A 23,582-nucleotide genomic window follows, 5' to 3' on the forward strand; every position below is an offset into this window, starting at 1 on the left:
CTTGATTATTTACGCTTTCCATCACTTTTTTTTATCAGTATAAAGGACTTAGTTTTAGTTAGTATGAATCTGAGTGCAAGTAATGAAATACTTTCCCCGCGAATCCGCAAAAACGAGGCTTTATTAGGGCAGTTTGATTGGTTCATACGTATGATTTTTGGAGGACAGGCGCATAGATGACGTTTTATCATATCCTTAGTCGTTTAAGACTTAAAAGCGGACAGGCCACGTGCTACCCAATCAACTCACCATCTACGTGTATCTAACAAGTATATCAATCTATCCCATGATGTAGTTGATGAGGGCGAAGTCGAGTCTCTTATCCGACGTAAAGAAATCTAAAGCTCTTGTTCTAATTGTTTTGGTACAAATCTACCAGTCGTCCAAAACTTTTCAACTAGACAGGTTTATGTGTTCATTTTATTTTGTTTCAATCACACAATGGTTATCCACTCTACTCTCCTAAAGGTTAGGGTTAAAAAGCTGAAGCATAACCAATCAGATTGCAGCAGTTTTGATAAAGCGCTAGCAGATTTATTCTTTATTTATTTATTCTTTATTCATAATTCTTGGGAGAAAGCAATAAGCTATAGCTCTTGGAAAAGGGTCTCGGAACAGATCATATGCTTATCGGTACATATTTTCGCGCCAAATGGAGGCCTGTGTTTTTAGTACACTTCAAACACTTTTGGAACGCGTGGCACAAAATTTTTACGAACAGCTAACCGTTTACTGCGTGCAATGTTCACTTTACGGTGTTCTCTTGCTCGAATTCATTAACAAACAAATTTCTTTATCTTAAGAGTTATCGACTTTTATCGTATTTAATGTAAGGTTTATATTGGGGAATAACTCTGGTATAAACACTCACGCGACGTGTTTAAACCAGTTACTTGCTGGCAAAAATATCTTGTAGAAAATAATTTTAAAAAAACCTGACAATCTTTTAATGGGGGGTCGTACAAAGACCTTGCTTTCTGAGAGTTTACTTTTTATTTCGGCTGCTTGATGAAAACTTTATAGGATAAAGCCTCCATAGCTCCTAGCTCACACATGCTCAGAAGTACTCCGTACAACTCAATTCCAGATAGGTATATTCCATATTTGCCAGAGGAATTAACATCTGTCTGGAAAATTCGAAAAAAACGAAAAGGCCCTATTTCCCCTTTGACAGACCATTTGCCTGTACAAAATGGAGTAGGGTCTTTGAACTGTGGATCTTTCTTGTCGTGAATAGTTTCAATGTTTTCCCAGTGCTTCCCATCATTTGATCCCTTCAGCTGCCACTGGGTTAGCAGTGACTCTTTTTCTCTTTTGCCATGCCTTAAAGCGTAGTGTGTGATCACAAGCCGATGGCTTGAGCCCAGATCAATAGACCACCACGAATTTTTCTTTTCTTCTGTCCCACTGACGGTGCCTATCTTATGGTTTAATACGTCAGCCCCATCTCCAGGGCCATCGGAGGATCTGGATGCAATCAGTTCAGCGCAGGGTGCATCTCTCAATCTTTGTTTTAGGAAGCAGATGACACCAGTGCATATGCCGGCAAATTCCTTTCCAGCTGGTAAGAAAACGCCTAAGTGGAAACGAAAGTAAGATAGATAACATTAAAAGAAAAAAAAATACCTTGCCTCCCCTCCCCATACGTATATAATTCAACATCAGCGAAAAATGTGCTTAACGGAAAAGAAGGGGTTAAAGAAAAACTAAGCCAATATGACACGTAAATAGAGATAGCGCAAGGCTGTACCTCTTTATACTAAAACAGATTGGCCAAAGATGGAAAATCAATACTATCTTTTAAAAAGTTATTTCGTGTACTTACGACTTTGGTAATTTATGTACGTCTTGAGCTCTTCTTGTAGCCGCTTGCACTCAAACTCAGAGTTTTTTGCTTTTTTTGTCAGCCTTTCTATTTGAGTCGACAGCTCTTTATTTTCAGTCTTCAGATCGGTTTGACCATTTAACGTCATTTCGAGCTCCTTTTTCTCGGCTTCAAGCTTTTGAATCTGCTCCACCATTGCTTTGTTTGGTTCAATGGCTTCGTTTCTTTCCTCTTTAACTTGTTTATTATTTGTTTTTAACTTTCTTTTCTTCTCCAGTTGTCTTTGGTTCGTTTGGTCTGATTTACCAGATTTGGTTTTCAGTGAATCTCTTTCTCCTTCCACGTCGTTGAGTTCCTTTTCATATCCTGCAAATTTGAGTCAAAGAAATCGTTTAGCAAACGTGTTGCAGAGATTGCATAACATAAAACATTCTCCGAACAAAAGTTGAGTTTGACCTCGGTATTAATTGAAAAATTAAAATGTAAAACTTTCGTGAGTAAAACCGCGATGCCAGTAGGCTCAGTCACTATGACGACATAGAAATCATCACTTCTAAAGGTGATAAATTCAGTTATGTTTTCGAAACAAGGAAAATTAGGCCGGTATTCGATCAACATCTGTAAGAAAATGACGTTCACAGTTATCTCTATCGAACACTTTAGAGAAAAAATGAAGGTAACTTATTTTATACCCAAAGATGGAGACGAAAATGACGAGGTTTTAAACCCAATCAACGATTGCATAAATAATTGACATATAATCTATTGAACTTCGTGCTAAAAAATTTTAAATTAACTTAAAAAAGGATCAGCGAACTACAGTATCACTAAGTGATTCATTTATCGTCCAATTTCAGTTGAAATCTTAAGATGGGTGTTCAGAGAATGCTGCATTTCGGTATTTCGTGCACACTGAACATGCGCATAGGAATGTTGAGAGATATGTTTTGAAATTAAAACGAAAGTTTTTAATTCGAATTAACTCGTTTTCGTTTATCTCACTCCATCGACGTCTCTCGGACAGAACATTACAAATTTTGTTGATAATAATTTGTGTAGAATAAGCCTACCGTCAAGCAAAGGTCGTATAATAGGTTCATTGTATCTTTCGTTCTGCCAATCCCTCCGTATTGTGTCTCTCTGGATTGGATCTGCCGATGTGGTTTCCCCCTGTTGGCTCTCATTTGGTTCATCTGATGCATTCCTGTCGGCTTCGAATGACATTCCAACCACCGCGTTTTGGTTTTCAGGGATTATTTTGTTGCTGTCCTGTACAACACGCCGATCCTCGTCAATCCTGCCGCAAATTTCTTCCAATCGGGTCAATATTTGCATTGGATCCTGCTCGTCGAGCCGTTCAATTGTTGTCTCTATGCGTTGCATCCTAGTTTCCATGTGCTGTCGCTCTTCATCTCCCGTTGCTGTTTGTATTTTGTACACGATTTCTTTTAATTCTTCGAGTTCTTTCCGTGTTTCGTTATGAATCCGTTTTATTTCTTCCTTTACAAGTTTAGCGTCCTTTCGTAACTTTCCACTTGCAGTTCGAACGAAGTTCAATCCGGCCTCCACTTTTTCTGTATCTAGTTAGATAGTGGAAGGAAATTTGCAAATGTTAACCGAAGGTAACAAGGTTACAGTAAGCTCTTTCTTAAATAATAAAGTAAAAAGTTTTCAGGAAGGTAACTTAATACTGGGTAAAATAAGATTTCTGTTTGCACTGGCATTTTATTGGACATGTATGAGTAATTCAATTTGTCCTATTGTTTTCGCTACATTCAGGCTCTAAGCCCCTGCTGTAGTACTTTAACTTCGCAAAAATTTCGAGCCGCGAGAAATTTGTCTCTATCCTTGGATATTTACACATAGAACCTTCCCGAAATATTGATTTTCCAGTTTTCTCTGTAAATTCCCACTTAGTGCCCGAGCGCAGCTTAACCTTTTCTTCACATTTCCCGTTCCTAGATGCAAAGAGGCAAAAGATTTGCAGATGTACACGGTAATAAGGTTGCTGGCTTTACAAGCCGTTAACATTGCCCTAACAATTACTCAAATGTTGGCATATGCAATTGCAGTGGTGAACTAGTTCAATTTCTTCAATTATTTGAGGAGATCTAACTCGAGTTTAAGGGCTTTAAGCTTCCACGACAATGCTACAACCTGAGAGACTGTGCGCAGATACGTCGATGGACCTCACAACCTATTACCTTCTGCAAACAAAGATTCCATTTGCTTTAACTTTGGTTTTCTTTAACTTAAGGCTACGTTTAATTAGATACCACTTTCTTGGTGCACTGCATGTGCCTACCGTTGTACAATTGTAGAGTATTGCAGTAAAAAGAGCAACGTGGTACAAAATGTAAAAGTGTTAATGAAAAGCTCTTGTCAATGCCAAAATTTTGACAAAAGGAGGATTTGGTTAGAATAGAGTTTGTACACTGGTAAATTTACAGGCCGAGGGCAGGTAAATTAATCGAATAGGTATATATATCTAATGTGCGTCAAATGTATTAATATACAAAACTTCGCTAACATTCGCACGCCATTCGTCCCTAGCACGATGGATGTACCTACTCCTTTCGAGTCCGAAAGTTTGAGCGTAAGCTTTGAGCCCTGGCCGCGTCAACTTATTGTTGTCCTTTTGTTGTGGTTTCTTTTCAATTTTTTCTCCTTACAATTTACACTCTTCTTCAAAGGATATGTTTTCAAGTGTTCAGATTAGAACGCACACGTGAGAACGTTTGAAGACATATCTTTTACCTTCAAGTCGATAACAATGTCAAAATGCAGAGATGAGACCCTTAGCAAACATCGAACTAAACCCGTCAAAACCAAAAATGAATCCGAAGAAACCCGATCAGATTCGTTCAATGATGGCTAGTGTCGGAGCAGAACCAGGACGAGTCACAAGAGACTTTATGAGTGTCTCGTGAAACCATTTTGAAAACCGTGAAGGGCGTGGGGAAGGTTTATGGACTTACACGACACAGCACTACATAGCGCCTCAGGCCATTCTAGAAGGAAGGCACAATAAAAACTGTTCGCAGCGCGATCTTCATCTAAAATGAAGCCTCCTTGACAAGGCCACGAAGACTTTCGTTCGAAGATCTTTTCCTACATAGGTGTTCAGTTTTTTCGTTAGGAAAGTAAATAGATCTAGATAAACCTAGTATTGAGAGATTTTCTTCACAAGAGGAGATTACATACCGAGCAGGTTTTCGACGACGTCTTTCCTATTTATCTCGTTAAGAGCATTTATAAGGATTCCAACTGTTGCTCTATTTCCGTTTTTTTGTTTCCACTTTTGAAGCACTTTCCGTGCCCTTTCACGGCATTCGCTGAGATCAGCCTCAATAATATTCATCAACGCTGATTCAAGCCGTAAGACTGTACCAAGATCTCTCCAGTCTGTGCCCACTTTACCACATATTGACCGTATGTGGATTTCAGTGACAGGAGCCTGTTCAAATGCTATATCACTAGAGGTGGCTGCAAAACAAGTAAACATCAGTTGAAAAAAAATTGTGACTTAAAAAGAGCCGCAATAATTATAACTCCTAATGCCATATTTAATAATAATAAGTAACGACTTGGAAGGGATAATTATGAGTAAAACTGATACCATTCTATGAATTTATGAACATAAAAACCTTCATTTCTGGCTTCTGAATCATCCATCCGTCCAGGAGAATCAGTTTTTGAATCAGTTTTTTATTCCATAAAATATTCTCGCCTCCCTACATCCTACTTAAAATAAAGGTATCAAACCTGCCATGATAATTGAGAACCACGTTCATTAAACATGGTTGCTATGGTTTCTTTTCATTATTAAAGGTTTCCGCGTATTTTGCTAATTACGTCTACGTGAACAATCAATTAAATCGTAGCATTCATCTTCTTTCTGTGTCAAGTTACCCTTCTAAAAGTATTATTTGATGAGGAAGAAAATTCGGCAACGAAAAGCAGCTCTTGGCTTAGAATCGCCCGTTGGTTGCAGTCGCTATGCACTAATCTTTTGTTTGTTGACACTCGTTAATTCGGGCCGCTAAGCATGACGAAGGGAATGAATATCCAAACGCACTGTCGTATTATTTAACTGATGTTGTGGTTGAATGCATTGCTGGCGCATTTTCACAGAATTAAGTACTAGTTTGAAAAATAAAATCTTGTAACAAGAACCGACTTCTGTAAACATGAATTTGATAGGTTGTTTGGGGCTCTCTCCGATCTCTAACATATAAATTTTCTTGGATGAAGTCTCTACTTTCCCGTCTTGAGACATGGATGTTTTAAACGGATGATAAGGTTCTCTTGATGCTGATTGTAAATGACAAAATGTTGCCACAGAGATTCTGAGGCCCCTTCAGTAAGCTCGCTATAACTTGTTTCTAATGACTTTTCCCCTGCCTGAGGTTGTCCAAACGTCAATGACTTTTAAGTTATCAACAACGGTCCTTTTCAAGACTACTCTCCCTCAAACGATCGGACTACACGATCGACAGTTACTCCTGAGTTCAAACCATATACTGACTTGAACGTTATCTTTTCCTAATATTTGTATTATCTCTACAATGACAGCTTAATTCGATTACACTACAAAGCCATTCGTTACAAACATAACATTCTACTTATAGGACGTTGTTGTTGTCCATGTTCTGTTGGATAGATTGTCGCTACCCAAATTTAGATAACGCTACTTGTAGGGTCCCCAATGGGCTTCTTCCATCCCACGATCCCGACTAAAAATTTTCTTTAAATCCCGCGATCCTGACTGTTTTTACCGGCCAATCCCGACCCGATCATGAAATATTGTCTTAGTCCATCACCTAAACGTAAGAGGGCCTTTTCGGTGGGTGATGATTTTCTCTACCAGCTTTGATCCATTAAAGTCTATGGTCACCGTAAGGCGTAAGTTTATCTCTTTTCATCAAAATAATGAGATCGTTCATTTTATAAGTTTTAACAGTTTGCAAGAAACTGTAACGTACGCTATTTTCATGGTAACGACTTCCTTCCGTTTAACTTCGATCACGGACAAACGTATTAAGGTCGGTATCAAAGAAACGAATAACAATGTCAACTTCGATCACGGACTAGCGTATTAAGGTCGGTATCAAAGAAATGAATAGCAGTGTCAAAAAGTACATAAAACATTATAGGTGCAGGTGATGGCAATCCCATAGTTCTTTAACGACAGAAACAAAGAAAAATTAACTGAACACAATTCTGCTATTGAAGCGAATACTCCTTCTGTAGCGAGAACTTCTTCGAGGTGAAAATCAGCCTCTCATTCCCAAGATGGAATTTCACCATCATCGCTCAAGGAATCGTTCACTAATTTTTCATCTTCTTTTTCGTCTTGTCTCTCGCTGTTTTCCTTGCTGCTCCTCCAAGTGAGAGCGGTCGAGGTTGATCAGTTTGCTTGGCTGAATGTCTCTCTGATAGCTCTTGCTGTCGTTGTTTCCTGTGTGACAGAGCGCTGACGCACTGTAACAAATGTTTACTTTTGCTACTGTGACAAATGTTTACGCCCAGCCCTAAATTCCTGGATTCCAGCCTTAAATAGGTACAATCCCGAATCCCGAACTACCTATTAGGGACCCTCTACTTAAGTAATAGTTAAACAGGATAAGAATTAGGAGACCCGCTGTAGTCAATTTACGCCACGTTACACATAGGGATGTAAGCGTTTTGTAGGCTGTTTTAACTTTTTGTGAAATGAGTAACCTAAATTCGATTGCATAATCAGTCATAATTTATGCGTTATGCTCTTTTCGGAACGGTGCTCCATTCGATATTTTACAGGTCACCTCGCCGCATCTTCGGCAATTAACTTTGGCCAGAGTAAAGACGCGCCAAGCTAAGTGACCATACCCTCGAGTAAATAAAAATTTCTAAATGTAAAAATAAAAGTAGCGAGCACGAGGAAACGCACATTTTTCATTGTTGTGATCAAAACGCAAAGATGCAACTTAATTGATACTTGCGGTATCAAACCATAGATTAAGACAGGCTGAGCAAGAGCGGTGCGACAGCAGACCGCCGAGGGAGCAAATCACTGAGTGAACAGCAAGGATTGAGATGCATTAATCAGAGCTGTCGAAAAACTAATCACAGCGGAGCATCATGCTTTATAAGATCACACATAACCAGTCGACCTCGTCGCCTGAAGAAGACCAGCAGTATGCAGTCGAAACGTGGCGATCTACATCACAAGTGACTACATCGTGAGACAAACGAAAAACTTAGCTTCACCACGAGGAATAACTACAACCTTTTCTACGAAAGTAAGCAAGTTGTCTCTTTTCGACTGAAGTAAGCGGAAATAATTCGCCAGGTGTGCCTACGGTGTTGCACATGCGTGACATTTTTCGGACGTTACGTGTACGACATGGTACGTGATCTGTTTTATGGCCAAAGTTTTGGTGCAAATATTTGACCCCTCAACACTACTACTATAACTACAAGATACTCGTCCATGTAACGTCTCTAGTTTACTAAGGTCTTAGAACGCTTCATTGCATAGATTTGCCTTATGTAGCTAGAGGGCTAAAAGTAAACTTTCTCGTGTGTAATTGCTTTTGATTTCTCAATTTATGGTGTCGCAAACACAGTTTTTGAGAGTCACGAAACAAAAAACTTATCGGGACCTACTTTCATGTTCTAGTGGCAATAAATAGCAAATAAAAACACATTCGCTTGAGAAATAAAGTTATAAATCACAGGGGGTCTTTGAAGTAATTGTTAGTAGAAAAGGTTTTAGTTCTGGTCAATACTGGCCATTCAATGCCGGTGTCACAGTGGATTTGGACCCCCCACGGATTTGGACCCCGGTTCAAATCCGCAAGCGGATATGGACCCCCCCTTCGTAGATTTGGACCCCCTATCCGACTTTCCTTTTAAGCATCCTTTGTATCATATTTGGTGACTAATTCCATTTAGAAGCTTTTTGTCAATGTTCTTTTCAATGACCAAAAAACCAGCCATTTTGTTCCAATTCTACCGCATTTGTTATAGTGAGTCATACAGTATATGCAAGAATTTGATGTGAACAAACCACTGCACTTGAACTATTGAAATTGTTACAGTAAATCTTTGCTTCTTCTGATGCGAACCAACTTTGATACGAAACGTCATAAAAGTAGTGGAGACTATTGCGTCCTGTCACAAAAATGACTCAGTCTGATTTTCTAAAATAGTAACATTAAACAGTTTCTGAACAAATTACTCCTACTACAAGTCGTTCGTAAAGCCTATGATAAGTAAAATGTTTCTATACTGAACTATTGGAACTCTCAGCTTATTTTCAGATGCACCGGGGCAGTCTTAAATCCCTCGCAGCTCCTGTGTAACCATTCCTCGCACCACTCACACTGTACCATGTCGTTACAACACTCGGGCATTGAATAATGATAAAATAAATTAGTGTCAAATTTTTCTCTTATTGAATCTAGCGGTGTTCGGCTATCGCGGAAAAGATTCAAAAACGACCTTTCTCCAGACATTAAACTAAATTCTTGCCCATTTTCCCTGGGTCAAAAGAAACATCCGACGGGATGCCAGTTCGTATGCATTACCGATACGCATGTTTTGAATTAAAAACATACTTTAGTGCGCAATGGAAAGTAAAGTATCATCCATTTTTACTAGAACGTTAAGGATGATGTTTTCACTCAGTTTTGATAGGGGGTCCAAATCCGCTGGGACACCGGCAACACTCGATCGAGAGAGATGTAGATTTACCGATGTAGTTGTAAAATGCTTAAAAAGTTTCCCATACTTTACGATCGAAGTAATCAAATAGAGATAGAGATCTGCAGAATATTCTGAAATTGTTATTTAGCAGACAGCATGAGAAGCACCCATTAATAATTCCTATAATAAGTCTTCGGGTCACGCCACAGAAAGGCGGAGTTCTGCATAGAAATGTTCGATGGTGGTAAGTGACAACGACAACACTATTTTAGTTTTATTTTCGGAATAGTAGCACCATTTTTGAATTTGATGGAGCTATTGATATTTCCTCTCAGGCGAGAGGGCAGAATTTCTCGTCTGTAAAAACCGAAGTTGTCGCACACGGGAGCTTGTATGTCAACCAACACGCAGCATGTGACTTTTAAATCTCTTAAAATGAGCGATAATGATAATAAACAAACGTACTATAGACTAATGTATGTTTTGTGCCGTACAAAAGAGGTAATTGCTGATTTTAAGTAATAAACGACAGAAGAAAGAAACGCCACGATTTTTCCATCAACATTTCGCTTATAGGTATCTCTTCAAAAGTGAAATTTTTTCATTCCTACAAAAACCCTCGAAAAATGCCAATATTTTTTAGCTTCCTTAATAAATCACATTGTATAAAGAGCTATAAAATATAGGTGGCTTTTGCTAAAGTGACTGCCTAGAGCCAGAATTGCGTTTCGTAAAGATTAATCTGATTTCTGTAAATAAACATCTCCAAGACTTTTCATGAATTACAACATAATGAGGAGAGTATCTACATAATGAAGGGTTCTAGCTGTTATCTCTTGGGGCCTGAGCATCGGTGCAATACAAATCCACAAACTAACTGCCTCATAAAAATTAAACCATCTTTGAGGCGGCTGGATTCAAGGCATCATGTTAACTATCGTTACTTTACCTGTCTCGGTAGATCCCTCAGCAATAGACTTTGTGACTGTAGCTTCCAAGGGCTGAGTTTCGCTCTTGTCTTCCGCTCCTTAAAATAATTAACATTAGGGAAACGGAAAAACAAATTATTTTTACTTATTTATTTATTCGACTTTCACTGAGTACATAACATATATATATGATAATAAATAACAGTATGATGACAGTTTATGTAAATTGGTAAAAGAAGAAGAAGAAGAAAAAAAAACGAAAAAAAAACCAAAATAACAATAGTAAAGAGAAAAACTCACTGAGCGACAGTCACAACAGAGCAAGCTTCAACTGGGTGAAAGCCCAAATTAAATGGAAAAGTAGTCAAAACTATCTGCTCAATTTCGGGTCTAATTCTTCAATGCTCTCTTCGGCATTTTATAGGTCTCCTCGCCGCATGTTCGGCAATTATCTTTGGCCAAAGTAAGGACGCGCCAAGTTAAGTGACCTCGCCCTCGAGTGAAAAAATTTTCCAAATGTAATAATAAATGTACTGAGCATGAGGAACGCACATTTTTCATTGCTATGATCAAAGGGCGATGATGCAACTTAATTGATACTTACGGTACCAAACCATTGATTATGACAGTGTGAGCCTAATTTTTCTGTCTAGGTCGAAGTGACTTCACATCAAAGGCGAGTTTTTTTTTTCCTGTCCTTGACGGAACAAACTAGTGAGTATCACCGCACGAACTGAGAAAGTAAAACCTTTTATTTACCCTGCTTTCACAAGTAGGGTAAATAAACTTGCTTAAATACAAACAGTAAATAAGTTGTCTCTTTTCGACTAAAGCAAGCGGAAAGAATTCGCCAAGTGCGTCAACGGTGTTGTACATGCGTGATATTTTTTCGGACGTTACATGTACGAGTACGTGATCTGTTTTATGGCCACAGATTTAGCGCAAATATTTGACCCCTCAACACATTAGATACCGTCGTCTATGAAACATCTCTAGTATACTAAGGTCTTAGAACGCTGCATTGCATAAATTTACCTTCGGTGGCTAGAGGGCTAAAAGTAAACTTTCTCGTGTGTAATTACTTTTGATTTCTCAATTTACGGTGTCGAAACATAAAAATTATCGGGACCTACTTTCATGTTCTAATGGCAATAAATAGCAAATAAAAACACATCCGCTTGAGAAATAAAGTTATAAATCACAGGGGGTCTTTGAAGCAATTATTAGTAGAAAGGGTTTAAGTTATGGTCAATACTGGCCATTCAACGCCGGCAACACTCGATCGAGAGAGATGTAGATTTACCGATGTACTTGTAAAAAGCTTAAAAAAGGTTCCCATACTTTACGATCGAAGTAATCAAATAGAGATAGAGATCTGCAGAATATTCTGAAATTGTTATTTAGCAGACAGCATGAGCAACGCCAATTAATAATTCCTACAATAAGTTTTCGGGTCACGCCACAGACTTTATTTTGGCGGAGTTCTGCATGGAAATGTTCGATGGCGGTAAGTGACAACGACAACACTATTTTAGTTTTATTTTCGGAATAGTAGCACCGTTTTTGAATTTGATGGAGCTATTGATATTTCCTCTCAGGCGAGAGGGCAGAATTTCTCGTCTGTAAAAACCGAAGTTGTCGCACACGGGAGCTTGTATGTCAACCAACACGCAGCATGTGACTTTTAAATCTCTTAAAATGAGCGATAATGATAATAAACAAACATATTATAGACTGATGAATGTACTGTGCTTTACAAAAGAGGTATTTGCTGATTTCAGCAAATCTCCAAAGTAATAAACGACAGAAGAAAGAAACGCTACGATTTTCCCATCAACATTTCGCCAATAGGCATCTCTCTAAACGTGAAATTTTCCATTCCTACAAAAACTCTCAAAAAATATTCACATTTTTTAGCTTCCTTGAAAATCATCTTGTATAAAGAGCTATAAAATGTAAGTTTATTTGCTCAAGTGACTGCCTAGAGCCTGAAATGCGTTTCGTAAAGATTAATCTGATTACTCCAAGACTATACATGAATTATAGCATAATGCGGAGAGTATCTAAGCAATGAAGGGTTCTAGCTGCTATCTCTTGGGGCCTGCGCATCGGTGCTGTACAAATCCACAAACTAACTGCCTTGTAAAACTTTAACCATCCTTGAGGCGGCTGGATTCAAGGCATCATGTTAAATATCGTTACTTTACCTGTCTCGGTAGATCCCTCAGCAATAGACTTTGTGACTGTAGCTTCCAAGGGCTGAGTTTCGCTCTTGTCTTCCCCTCCTTTTAATAATTAACATTAAGGAAACGGAAAACAAATTAAATGGAAAAGTGGTCAAAACTATTTTTTTTGGCCGGATTCAATTTCGGGTCTTAATCTTCACCTCCCTTTATTTTCTTATTTCACCCAAAGTTCACTACCCTCGTTAATTGCTGCATCTGATCAAAGACCATCAAGACCATTAGCTGGCTCCAAATAGTGAGAAAAACTGAACTCAAATATCTGCAATACACCGTCCATGTTTCCTTTTTGGTGAAGAAAGCCTTATTGTCACAAATCAATAAAAACTGTAAAAACGCTTAGACTTCAATGTTGGTAAACTCTAGATAATCACCTGGGCTCGCTTCCAACAGCTTTTTCACTTTCTCATACTGATCCTTGGAAATAAAGGTCTTCAGCTTCAGCTCAGTGAGACCAAGTTTCTCCAAAACCTGTGGTGTTATTAGCATTACCTGGGCAACTGAATTAAGATGACCACTGCGATAATCTTCCCACAATCCTTCAAGGACTTGCAATGAATTGCATTCAACTGTAATATGCAAGCTCCCTCCCTAAGTTTACTCCACAAGTATCGCAAGATAAGATCAACTGATTCTTGAAATGATAAAATTACGTTCCAAATATCTATGTCCCGTGGATTATTTGGTCCATCTGCTTCGTCCATCTGTATGACTGATAGAAAAATAACAAAATATTAACCTGTTAATTAACCTATTAATTTAAACTCAAAAAAGAGCACTATTGGCATTTTGTAAATTTATTTCTAAAGAAAATGTGCAAGATCAAAGTAATTAAATAAGGATCTTCGGAAAAAATTGCAACATCTGATTAACATTGAAGGAATCTGAGGATAAGGTTTTCTTACTTTGTTTGATGGAAATTTAAATTTACTCTTTTACTGACCTATGACCACGGGTCGCTGAGACCTCAGTTCCTCTCTCAGCTCCTCTCTAAGCTTTGTCAATTCATCTTTCACATCCACCAATTCATCTTTAATATCCATATCTTGCTTATACCAGATCTCCAGTTCTTCAATGCATCTCTCCTCATCTGGCATCAAAGGATTACGAAGAAGATCATCAATGGACTTCTCCCACTCATCTCTCTTTGCAGGACTAATATTTGTGGCAATTCTTAACAGAGCCTCCTTAATTTCCTCCCAGAGACGAATAAAATCGATGTCAGATATTTTCATAGTTCGACGGTGACCATAAATCGCATTTCGATAATATTTTATTCGTACTAAATCTGCCACCAGACTGTGGTCTGAGCCGTTTGGTAAAACATCCCATCCTTTCGGTCCAGGGGGTGGGGTCAGGCCGCAAATTGTCCTAAATAACTTGAAGATTAATGTGATGTCAAAATCGTTGGACCTGCCATACACCCCTGGGGATGGGTTCAGACAAACCCTCTCTGGTTGGGTAAGTTGTGCTCCTCTCAGCTGCGCCTGTATGGCAGGATCAGCGAGTTTTAAAGGGAGATCAGCTGGTGAGTGAATGGAGTCGAACGTCTCCCGCAAAAGGTGCACACCTCCGCACATCAGTAACCGTGTCAGGCGAATAAAATTTGCTCTAAGACTTGTTGATCGAAGGGCTTCTTCTGCCATGTCATAAATACTAAAATCGGCAATGAATATGACATGTAAGTGGACAAGTGCGGGAAAACCTTAAAGAAATTGATAACCATTTAATCAGTAGCAAGAGTTTATAGTGCTGTAATATGTATGAGGGTCTCAATGGGGTGATGGCTTTTACGGCTATCGGTTAAAATTTAGGCCAATTTTCGGCCAGCGGTTAACACCTTTCCATTGTTTCCACCAGAGATATTTTTTACGGTTAACTTTTTTTACGACTAACGGTTAAAATTTGTCAAATTTTACGTCTAACGGCTAAATATTTTGGCCGTTTTACGGCTAACGGTTAACCCCATTGGGACCCTTATGTATATATATATATATATATATATATATATATATATATATATATAAACACATATTTATATAATAAGCTCAGTTATGCACGCATTCTGATTGGTTTTCACTTATGATCTATTAGAGGATAGACGTATAGATGACGTCATCATTAAAACTTATTAAATTCTTTATTATATTTAACAAATAGATTCCAAGTTGCCGTGCGTCTGTTCAGTAATAGATCACAGAGGACGTCAAAATGTGGTAAGAACATCAGTGACACACTCGGCTGCGCCTCGTGTGCCACTTTTCTGTTCTTACCACATTTTGACGTCCTCTGTGATCTATTACTGAACAGACGCACGGCAACTTAGAATCTATTTGTTAAATATACATAAGTTAAAGAAGAGGACGCATCGATTCTCTGTATCTCTGAGTTTCGCGCATAAGCGCTCGTCAGACAGAACTTTATTCAACGAAGAACATACCTTATATACAAATTAGATAAGTAGCTAATTAATTCCCTTGTGTGATGATCTAATCTACATGTGAAATAAAGATTCTATAGAGCTATCGTTGGCGGCTTGTGAAATTTGCTAAGTAAGACTTATTCTCGTGGCGACATTTAGAAATGAGTTCTGTTCTTTTGTTTCATAAAGACGGCTTCTTAGCTCTAACTGAATAAAGTTTTTTCTGTGAGGCACAAGTGGCACCGCTTGCTTTTTTCGCTGTAGGCCGGGGCGGTAGCTAAAATACTCCAGTTAATTGTAGAATTGGTGTTGTTGTTTCTGAGTGTCCAGATATGCTTTGATAGTTCCGTGCTGTTTGAATAGTTTCTGTTCCGAAAAGAAAGTTTGTGTTGCGTGTAACGTTGTTTAAAAATTTCCTTCAGTTAGTCCAATGTAATTATTTCCGGTTGTGTCACTTTCTGTTGTTACGTTAGCGTTGTAGACGACGCTTGAAGGGAGGCAGTTGTTTTTCAGAGGGCAGTCGTTTCCTTTCCTGCAGTTACAGTTGTTTTCCGTGGAGGGTGTCTTGCTTGTCTTGAGGATTTTCTGTTGTGTTTCTCAATTGTGGTTTGTGGGTTGTCTGTGCAGCTATTACTAACTTTTATGTTGTTTTTGTTGAAAATCTTGTGGTACTGGTGATTTTTCGGAAAATTTTTACTGACGAGGTTCAGAAACTCTCTGCCGAGACTACTAACAGGTATCCAATTCGAAAGTATATCGCACAAAACAGAAGGGTATTGAAAGTCACGAAAATAACTGAAAATAGCCTTCGTTACAATCTTCTGTCGTCATAAGTTCGTATTCTGGTGAACACGTACCTACTTCACTGCTCAGTTGGAAAATTCAGACAATTCGCTTCAATTTTTCATGAAAAATGTTCAGGATTACTCGAAAACATTCCCTTTCAAGTGTGTAATTATACTGACACAGTCAAACACTGACAAGTGTGTTCAGGTTCTCACTGTAGTTCATTCAACTTCAAGAGAAAAATAAGCAATTATTGGATAAGGTTTAGCATGATATCATGAATTATCAATGCCGAGGTCTGAGTTATCTGCCGAAGCCGAAGGCTGAGGCGGATAACACAGTCACGAGGTTTGATAATTCATAATGTCATGGGGTAGCCAAATTTGATCATTTTTTTTGTGATACAATTTTTAAACAACCTGCAAAAGGAGACTTCGGCTGATAACCCCTACCTCGACCTTGATTATTCTAGATATCACTAAACCCTCATCCATTAATTTTTTATTGACTGAATGCTCTCGACCAATCAAAGTTTTTATTGTAAGTCTTCTGTATAATAACAAGAATTATCATATGATCTAACAACTAGAAGACACTTAAGAATGACAAAGTTGTGCGATTGAGTCTTACCTGTGAGTCATTGTTTGATTTGATTCTACCGAGTTATATGTAATGGTAAGAGACTATAATCACTTAGTACTGAGAGATAAGATATGATCCCACCCACGCTCAGTGTGCTGAATGTCCTGCGTCATTCACAAAATCGAGCTGAGTCAGTGCATAGCTCCAAGATCCCATAAATGATTTTTAAAAAAGCCAAATTATTGTCAGCAGGTGTAATTTTGGCGAGCAAGTGCTCAGTATTTTGTCAACGAAAATTATGGCCGCCATCTTTGATTGTAATGGCAGCAGAAGGCTGGGGAAAGAAAGAAATCTACTAAGGGGGCGGTTGACGGTCAAAAATAAGGAGGGGGGTGCGCCCTTCCCCCGCCCCCGACCCCCACCGTCCACTCTAACTCCAAATCAAACATGGCCGCTCGATCTTATAACGTTAAGAGGACTGCACTTCAGGCTAAATTATTGTTATAGGAGTTTTGAAATTCTTCCAATGCACAAGTTATGGCCAGATGCCACGTAGTTTCACAAACTATTCACGTTTGCCCGCTTCAGTGGTTACGAATGATTGATGATATTGGGCATCATGTGCAATGTTAAGTATGATCCTCGAATAATCATGAATTGCTTCAATTTCTTCAACATTCCAGAGCCCCTTTGGTTTTAGTTTTTAATTTTGTCACAACTTCCAATTCTATAAAATATTCTCGCCTCCCTACATCCTATATGAAACGAAGGAGTCAAACCTACCATGATAATTGGCAACAAAGTTTATTGAACGTGGTTGTTATGGTTACTTTTCATTATGAAAGTTGGCCGCGTATTTAGCAATTACGTCTTCATGATCAATCAATTGGATCGCAGCATTTGTCTTCTCCCGGCATCAATTTACCCTTCACAAAATATTATTTGGTAAGGTATAGCAAAGAAAATTTGACAGTGACAAGCAGGTCTTGGCTGAGTTTTGCCCGTTGGTCGCAGTGACTGTTACTCGGTACAGTTGTTGTGCACTAATCATCACGGATTGTTGACATTCTATAATCCGGGCCACGAAATATGACAAAGGGGTTTGATATCAGAACACACATTCGTATTATTTAAGTTGTTGTTGAATGCCATTGCTGGCGTATTTTAATAGAACTGAATACTAGTTTGGAAAATAGAATCGTGTGACAAGAACTGACTTTTGTAAACATGAATTTGATAGGGCGTTTGGGGTCCTCTCCGATCTCGAACATATAAACTTTCTTAGATGAAGTTCCTATTTCCCTGTTTTGAGACAAGGATGTTTTAAACGGATGATAAAGTTCTCTTCATGCTGATTATAATTGACAAAATGTCACCCTAAAGATTCTAAGGCACCTCTTAAGCTCGCCATAACTTGTCTCTTATGACTTTTTCTGCAGCCTGAGGTTGTCCAAACGTCAGTAACTTTTATGTTATTGACAACAGTCCTTTTCAAGACTACTCTCCCTCAGACGATCAGACTACACGATCGTCAATTACTCCTGGGTTTAAACCATGTACTAACTATTCTTAAGGTAAGACTTACCGTTGAAGTGATCCTGAGTAATTGCACACCACGAAAGTAACTTTTCTAGAACGTTTACTGCACTGCTCTTTGAGATAATTAAACTCACATGATGCCCTTACCGCAGAATGCAGTTGTAGCGGGTCAGGAGGCGAGAAGAGGGAACTCAAGGACCTATTGTAAACTCTGGCAGACTTTGGTATATTTAAGAGACAATTTGCATTTGAATCAAAGCCTTTTTGAGATTAAGCAACTTTGTTCTCGAAATTTACGATTTTCCTGTCATTATAAGTTGATTTCCTAGTGACGACTTGCCTACTTTACTGGTCAGTTAAAAAATTCAGACAATTCGCCTCATTTTTTCATGAAAAATGTTCAGAATTACTCAATAACATTCCCTCTCAAGTGTGTAATTACACTGACACAGTCAGCCTTTTTAGCATTCCATCAAACACTGACAAGTGTGTTCAAGTTCTTACTGTCGTTCAGTCAACTTCAATAGAAAAATAGGCAATTATCGGACGAGGTTGAGCCTTGAGTTTTGGTTTTCTTCCCCTTCTAGGAAAATTTTAACATCACTTTCTGTAAGCGATACGGATTTTTTTAGCAGCCATTATCCGAAAAAATTCAGACAAACGAGCTTGGTTGACAATGGTGAAGGCTTCGCCGTTCATTCATCAACCTGGCCAAGTGGCGCGATAGGCGAGTCAGCAGCTGACTGGCGATATCAAACACACGCGAAAAAATACGATATTTTTTTGCGTGTGTTGTTATGGCTTTTCTCAGGGCTGGAAATACCTGTAAAATACATAGTTTATATGATAAAAACTGTTCGTGGCGTGATCTACATCTGAAATGAAGCCTCCTTGACAGGGCCACGAGATCTTTCGTCCGAAGATCTTTTCCTGCATAGGTGTTCAGTTTTTTCGTCATGAAAGTAAACAGATCTAGATAAACCTGATATAAGAGATTTCCGTTACAATAGGAGATTACACATCAAGCAGTTTTTGGACGACGTCTTTCCTTCCTATCACGTGAAAAGTATTTAGAAGCATTCCCAATGTTGCTCCATTTCCATTTTTTCCTTCCCACTTTTGAAGCACTTTCCATGCCCTTTCACGGCATTCGCTGCAATCAGCCTCAATATTATTCATCAACGCTGATTCAAGCCTAAGACTGCACCCAGGCGTCTCCAGTCTGCGCCTACTTTACCAAGTATTGACCATATGTGGATTTCAGTGACAGGAGCCTGTTCAAATGGTATATCACTAGAGGTGGCTTAAAAACAAATAAACATCATTTAAACAAAAATTTTGACTTAAAAGAGCGGCAATAATTATAACTTCGAAAGCCATATCTGTTTCGTTTTAACACGAAATTAACGCATGACGTTTTTATGCGACATTACGTAACAATGCCTTACGTAATTAATTGATAAGATCGTTGAAGCCAATATTACTAGTCGCAGATTCGAGAGACACCAATGGCATGTATATATTGTTCCATGTTGATGTATATTAATCCTGGCCTTTGTTAACTATAATTCTAATCCGTTAATAGATTTCAAATACTTTCCTGTAAACAAGATGACTGAATAAACTGTGAAATATTTGGAACCTTGGCGATTGTTGCGACTAGCAGTACAATATCTAATAATAACAAGTAACGACTTGAAAGGGATATTGAGTAAAACTGATACCGTTTTATGAATTTATGAACATAAAAACCTTCATTGCTAGCTTCTGAATCAGCCATACGTCCAAGAGAATCGGTTTTTAATCCCGTCAAATTTTGGCTATTTCCAGCTTCTGACTAGGCTAAATTACCTAAAGGAAAGAAAAAATATTCCAGTAAGGATGGCAGTTAATCTATGATCAAGCATCCTTTTTTCTTTCGGGGAATGTATTGTAACGTATTGTCATACTCCAGAAGAAGGTGGTACAAATTATATCATGAAATAATTTTTACTGCTCATACTGAACCCATATTTAAGGAGTTGAAAATTAATCTGTACAATTTTTATCGATTCCAATGAGGAAGGTTATGTTTTTGTTCAAGATAGGCTGTCTTCCTAATGCTCTTAAAATATTATTATCGTTTTCGAGTTGCATTCATTGCTATTACACCAGACTTTGCAATTCCTTTTACATACCCCTTGCAGAACAAATATCAGGCAGTTTGCGTTTTGTTTCCAAGTACCTAAAGTTTTCAATTTTCTCAATATAGAAATACAAAATTTTGGCAGACTTTCCCTGTCTAAGTCTAAATTGCGAACATTACTCCTAAGTTGATTTCCTTCTTCCCTTTATGTTTTCTTACTTTTCTCAGGCTGCTTAAGTATCTGTTTGTTTGTGTGCCTGCTAGTGTTGTTGTTTTATGTGTGTGGGTTCTTTCTTTTTATCTTAAAATAATCTGTATCAAAATCATGCCATATAACTAATACCTCACTTTTGTAAAATATGAGAAGTCTGTAGCAAAATTAAACTTGGCCCGTGGATGAAAATCAAGTTGAGTTTTTAAATTTACATTTAGCGTCAAGTTGGCTCAATAGATCTTTTGATATATTTAAAAATATAATTTGCACATATATCGATGCATTTCTGTGGTTCAGAACTTTTTGGTGCAGTGTCAGTTCTAAATGATAGACTTACAGTTGTTTTACAAGTAAATTCTGCGACATACATCCTTTCTAAAATATTATGGGTTGGGAATATTATTTAGTTAGCTGTACTTTACAAACATTAACATGAACTTTGTGTCTTGCAATTTGGTCTGAAATCATCCGTGTAATTTCACAATCAAACGAGTGCATAGCACAAATTCTTTTGAATCAAAAGTATGATTTCGGACCAAGATTGCGCGATACGAAGTGCAATTATCACCGCCCAAAAAGGGAATTTTTTAGTCAGTACAAAATTTTATTGATCCAGTACTGAGATTGTTTGCAATATGTTGCAAGATTTCCCAAATGGCCCCTTTGTCTTTCATTTTCCTTCAATTTGATTGGTTACTTTAAACGAGCCTGGAAATCTGATTGGTTGTTTTGTTTCAGTGTGGATTTCTTTGAATATCACATTCGTGACGATAGAGCTTTAAAATTCTTCCGATGCACAAGTTATGGCCAGATGCCACGTAATTTCACAAACCATTCAAGTTTGCCCGCTTCAATGGTTACGAATGATTGATGATGTCGGGCGTCCTGTGTTATGTTAAGTATCATCTTTGAATAATCATAAATTGCTTCAATTTCTTCAACATTCCAGATCCCCGTTGATTTTCATTTTTTCGTTTTCTCACAACTTCTCATTCTATGAAACATTCTCGCCTCCATACATTCTATATTAAACGAAGGAGCCAAACCTGTGATTATAATTAGGAACAAAGTTTATTGAACATGGTTTCTTTTCACTATGTAAGTTGTCCGCGTATTATTGCAATTACGTCTACATGATCAATCAATTAAACGCAGCATGTCTTCTCCTAGTATCAAGTTACCCTTCTCAAAGTATGATTTGATAAGGTATAGCAAAGAAAATTCGGCAACGAAAAGCATCTCTTAGCTGAGCTTTGCCCGTTGAAAGCAGTATCTGTTACGTGTATTTTTGCTGTGCACTAATCTTCCGTTTGTCGACATTTTTCAATTTGGGCCACGAAGCATGACCGGTAGGGAATTAATAGCAGAACACACAATCGTATTATTTAGGTTGTCTTTGAATGCCATTGCTGGCGTATTTCCATAAATACTAGTTTGGAAAATAAAATCGTGTTCTAACAACCGACTTCTGTAAACATGAATTTGATAAGGTGTTTGGGGTCCTCTCCGATCTCGAACATATGCATGCATTTTCTTGGATGAACTCTCCACTTCCCTGTTTTGAGACACGGATGTTTTAAACGCAGATGATAAGGTTCTCTTCAGGCTGATTATAAATGGCAACTTGTTACTCTAGAGATTCTAAGGTTCCTCTTAAGCTTAGGACGCTATAACTTGTCTCTTATGATTTTTTCCCCTGCCTGAGGTTGTCCAAACGTCAGAAACTTTAACGTTATCGACAACAATCTTTTTGAAGACTACTCTCCCTAGTTCGATCAGACTACACGATTGACAGTTACTACTAGGTTCAAACCATATACTGGCTATTCTTAAGGTAAAGCTTACCGTTGAAATTGATCCTGACTAATTGCGCACCACAAAAGTAACTTTTAGAGAACGCTTACGGCACTTCAGTTGAGATGATTAAACTCACGTGATGCCCTTGCCGCAGAATGCTGTTGTAGCCGGTCAGGATTCGAGGGGAGGGAACTCAAGGACATATTGTAAACTCTGGCAGATTTTGGTATATTTGAAGAGATAATCTGCATTTGAATCAATGCATTTCTACCAATTCAGCAACTTCGTTCTCCAGATTGTGTCACACCGTCGAGTGGAGGGAACTCAAGGGCCTATAGTAAACCCTGGCAGATTTTGACATATTTAAAAAGGTAATTTGCGCTTAAATAAATGCATTTCTGTGATTCAGCAACATCGTTCTCGAAATAAGAAATTTTAACAAAGAAACTACATCATAAGTTCATATCTTGGTGAAGACTTGCTTCCTTCACTGATCAGTTAAAAAATGCAGACAATTCGCTTCAGTTTTTTCATGAAAGATGATCAGAATTACTTGATAACATACTCTCTCAAGTATGTAATTACACAGACACAGTCAACCTTTTTACCATCCCACCAAAAACTGACAAGTATTTTTAAGTTTTTACTGTCGTTCATTCAACCTCCGGAAAGTAATAATAATAGTATGATATCATGAATTATCAAAGCCGAGCCGTGAGGTATGAGTTGTCTTCCGCAGCCGAAGGCTGAGGCAGATACCACGCAAAACCCTAATTAAGTAATTTTTTTATCATACATTATTTAAACAATCTGCATAAGGAGACAGTACTCTCTTAGTTGCCAAAGTTGAAAACACTACTCGGACGAAGGGGCTCAGAAACTAGGCATAGCCCCACGATCCCATGCACAAATTTGGCCTTAATCAACTGCGTTGGTTATTTATATCGCCCATTGTAAAAAGTTTACGGTGGTCAATTTACATTTATCTGAATAATTAGCTTCTTCAGGTGTTCCGATTTAAGGCCTGGTGTGTGACTGCAATGTGATCTCATTGATAGTTTGGGATGATGGGATTAGGCTCATGTGTAAGATGATTGTTTACATGCCTTAATTATACTCTAGACCATTGTGATATGGTGACTTCAGTATAAAGCAGCATGGACAACTGGCAGATTCTTCCATTCTCTTACTTTTCAATGTCTACAATTTCATGTAACTGCTTCTAAGACACTGATAAGCATTACCCTTGAAAAAAATGTTCATAAAAATTTGCTTCTGTACCATCTTTGAATATGGAAGCGATCTTAGTAATGAACACTACTTATGCAGCAGTGAATTTTTTTTTGCTGGCCTTTTTTTCACCACTGTTTAGGTAGTGTTCATTACTGCAAAAAATTGCTTCTACATTCCTTTCTTGACTCGCAGTTC

The 23,582-nt window shown here is 38.1% G+C and overlaps 1 protein-coding gene and 1 non-coding gene across 2 annotated transcripts in view; both read right to left on the reverse strand.

Moving 5' to 3' along the window:
• Nucleotides 1-857: 857 nt before the first annotated feature.
• Nucleotides 858-18,280, reverse strand: LOC113679395 (uncharacterized). Its single transcript, XR_016179696.1, has 8 exons — nucleotides 18,065-18,280; nucleotides 13,633-14,345; nucleotides 13,064-13,401; nucleotides 10,467-10,544; nucleotides 5,030-5,311; nucleotides 2,896-3,405; nucleotides 1,826-2,191; nucleotides 858-1,576 (listed from the first exon to the last, which is right to left on the reverse strand). It is a non-coding gene; the product is annotated as an uncharacterized LOC113679395 (transcript).
• A 916-nt stretch (nucleotides 18,281-19,196) lies between these two features.
• Nucleotides 19,197-23,582, reverse strand: part of LOC113679408 (uncharacterized) — a 49,348-nt gene continuing 44,962 nt past the window's right edge. The window contains exon 6 of the mRNA XM_089181553.1: nucleotides 19,197-19,321. Coding sequence (XP_089037679.1) covers nucleotides 19,197-19,321 — 125 coding nt within the window. The remainder of the gene's footprint in view (nucleotides 19,322-23,582) is intronic.

This window comes from Pocillopora damicornis, chromosome 9, assembly GCF_964200805.1.
Source record: "Pocillopora damicornis chromosome 9, jaPocDami1.2, whole genome shotgun sequence".
Classification (NCBI taxonomy): domain Eukaryota; kingdom Metazoa; phylum Cnidaria; class Anthozoa; order Scleractinia; family Pocilloporidae; genus Pocillopora; species Pocillopora damicornis.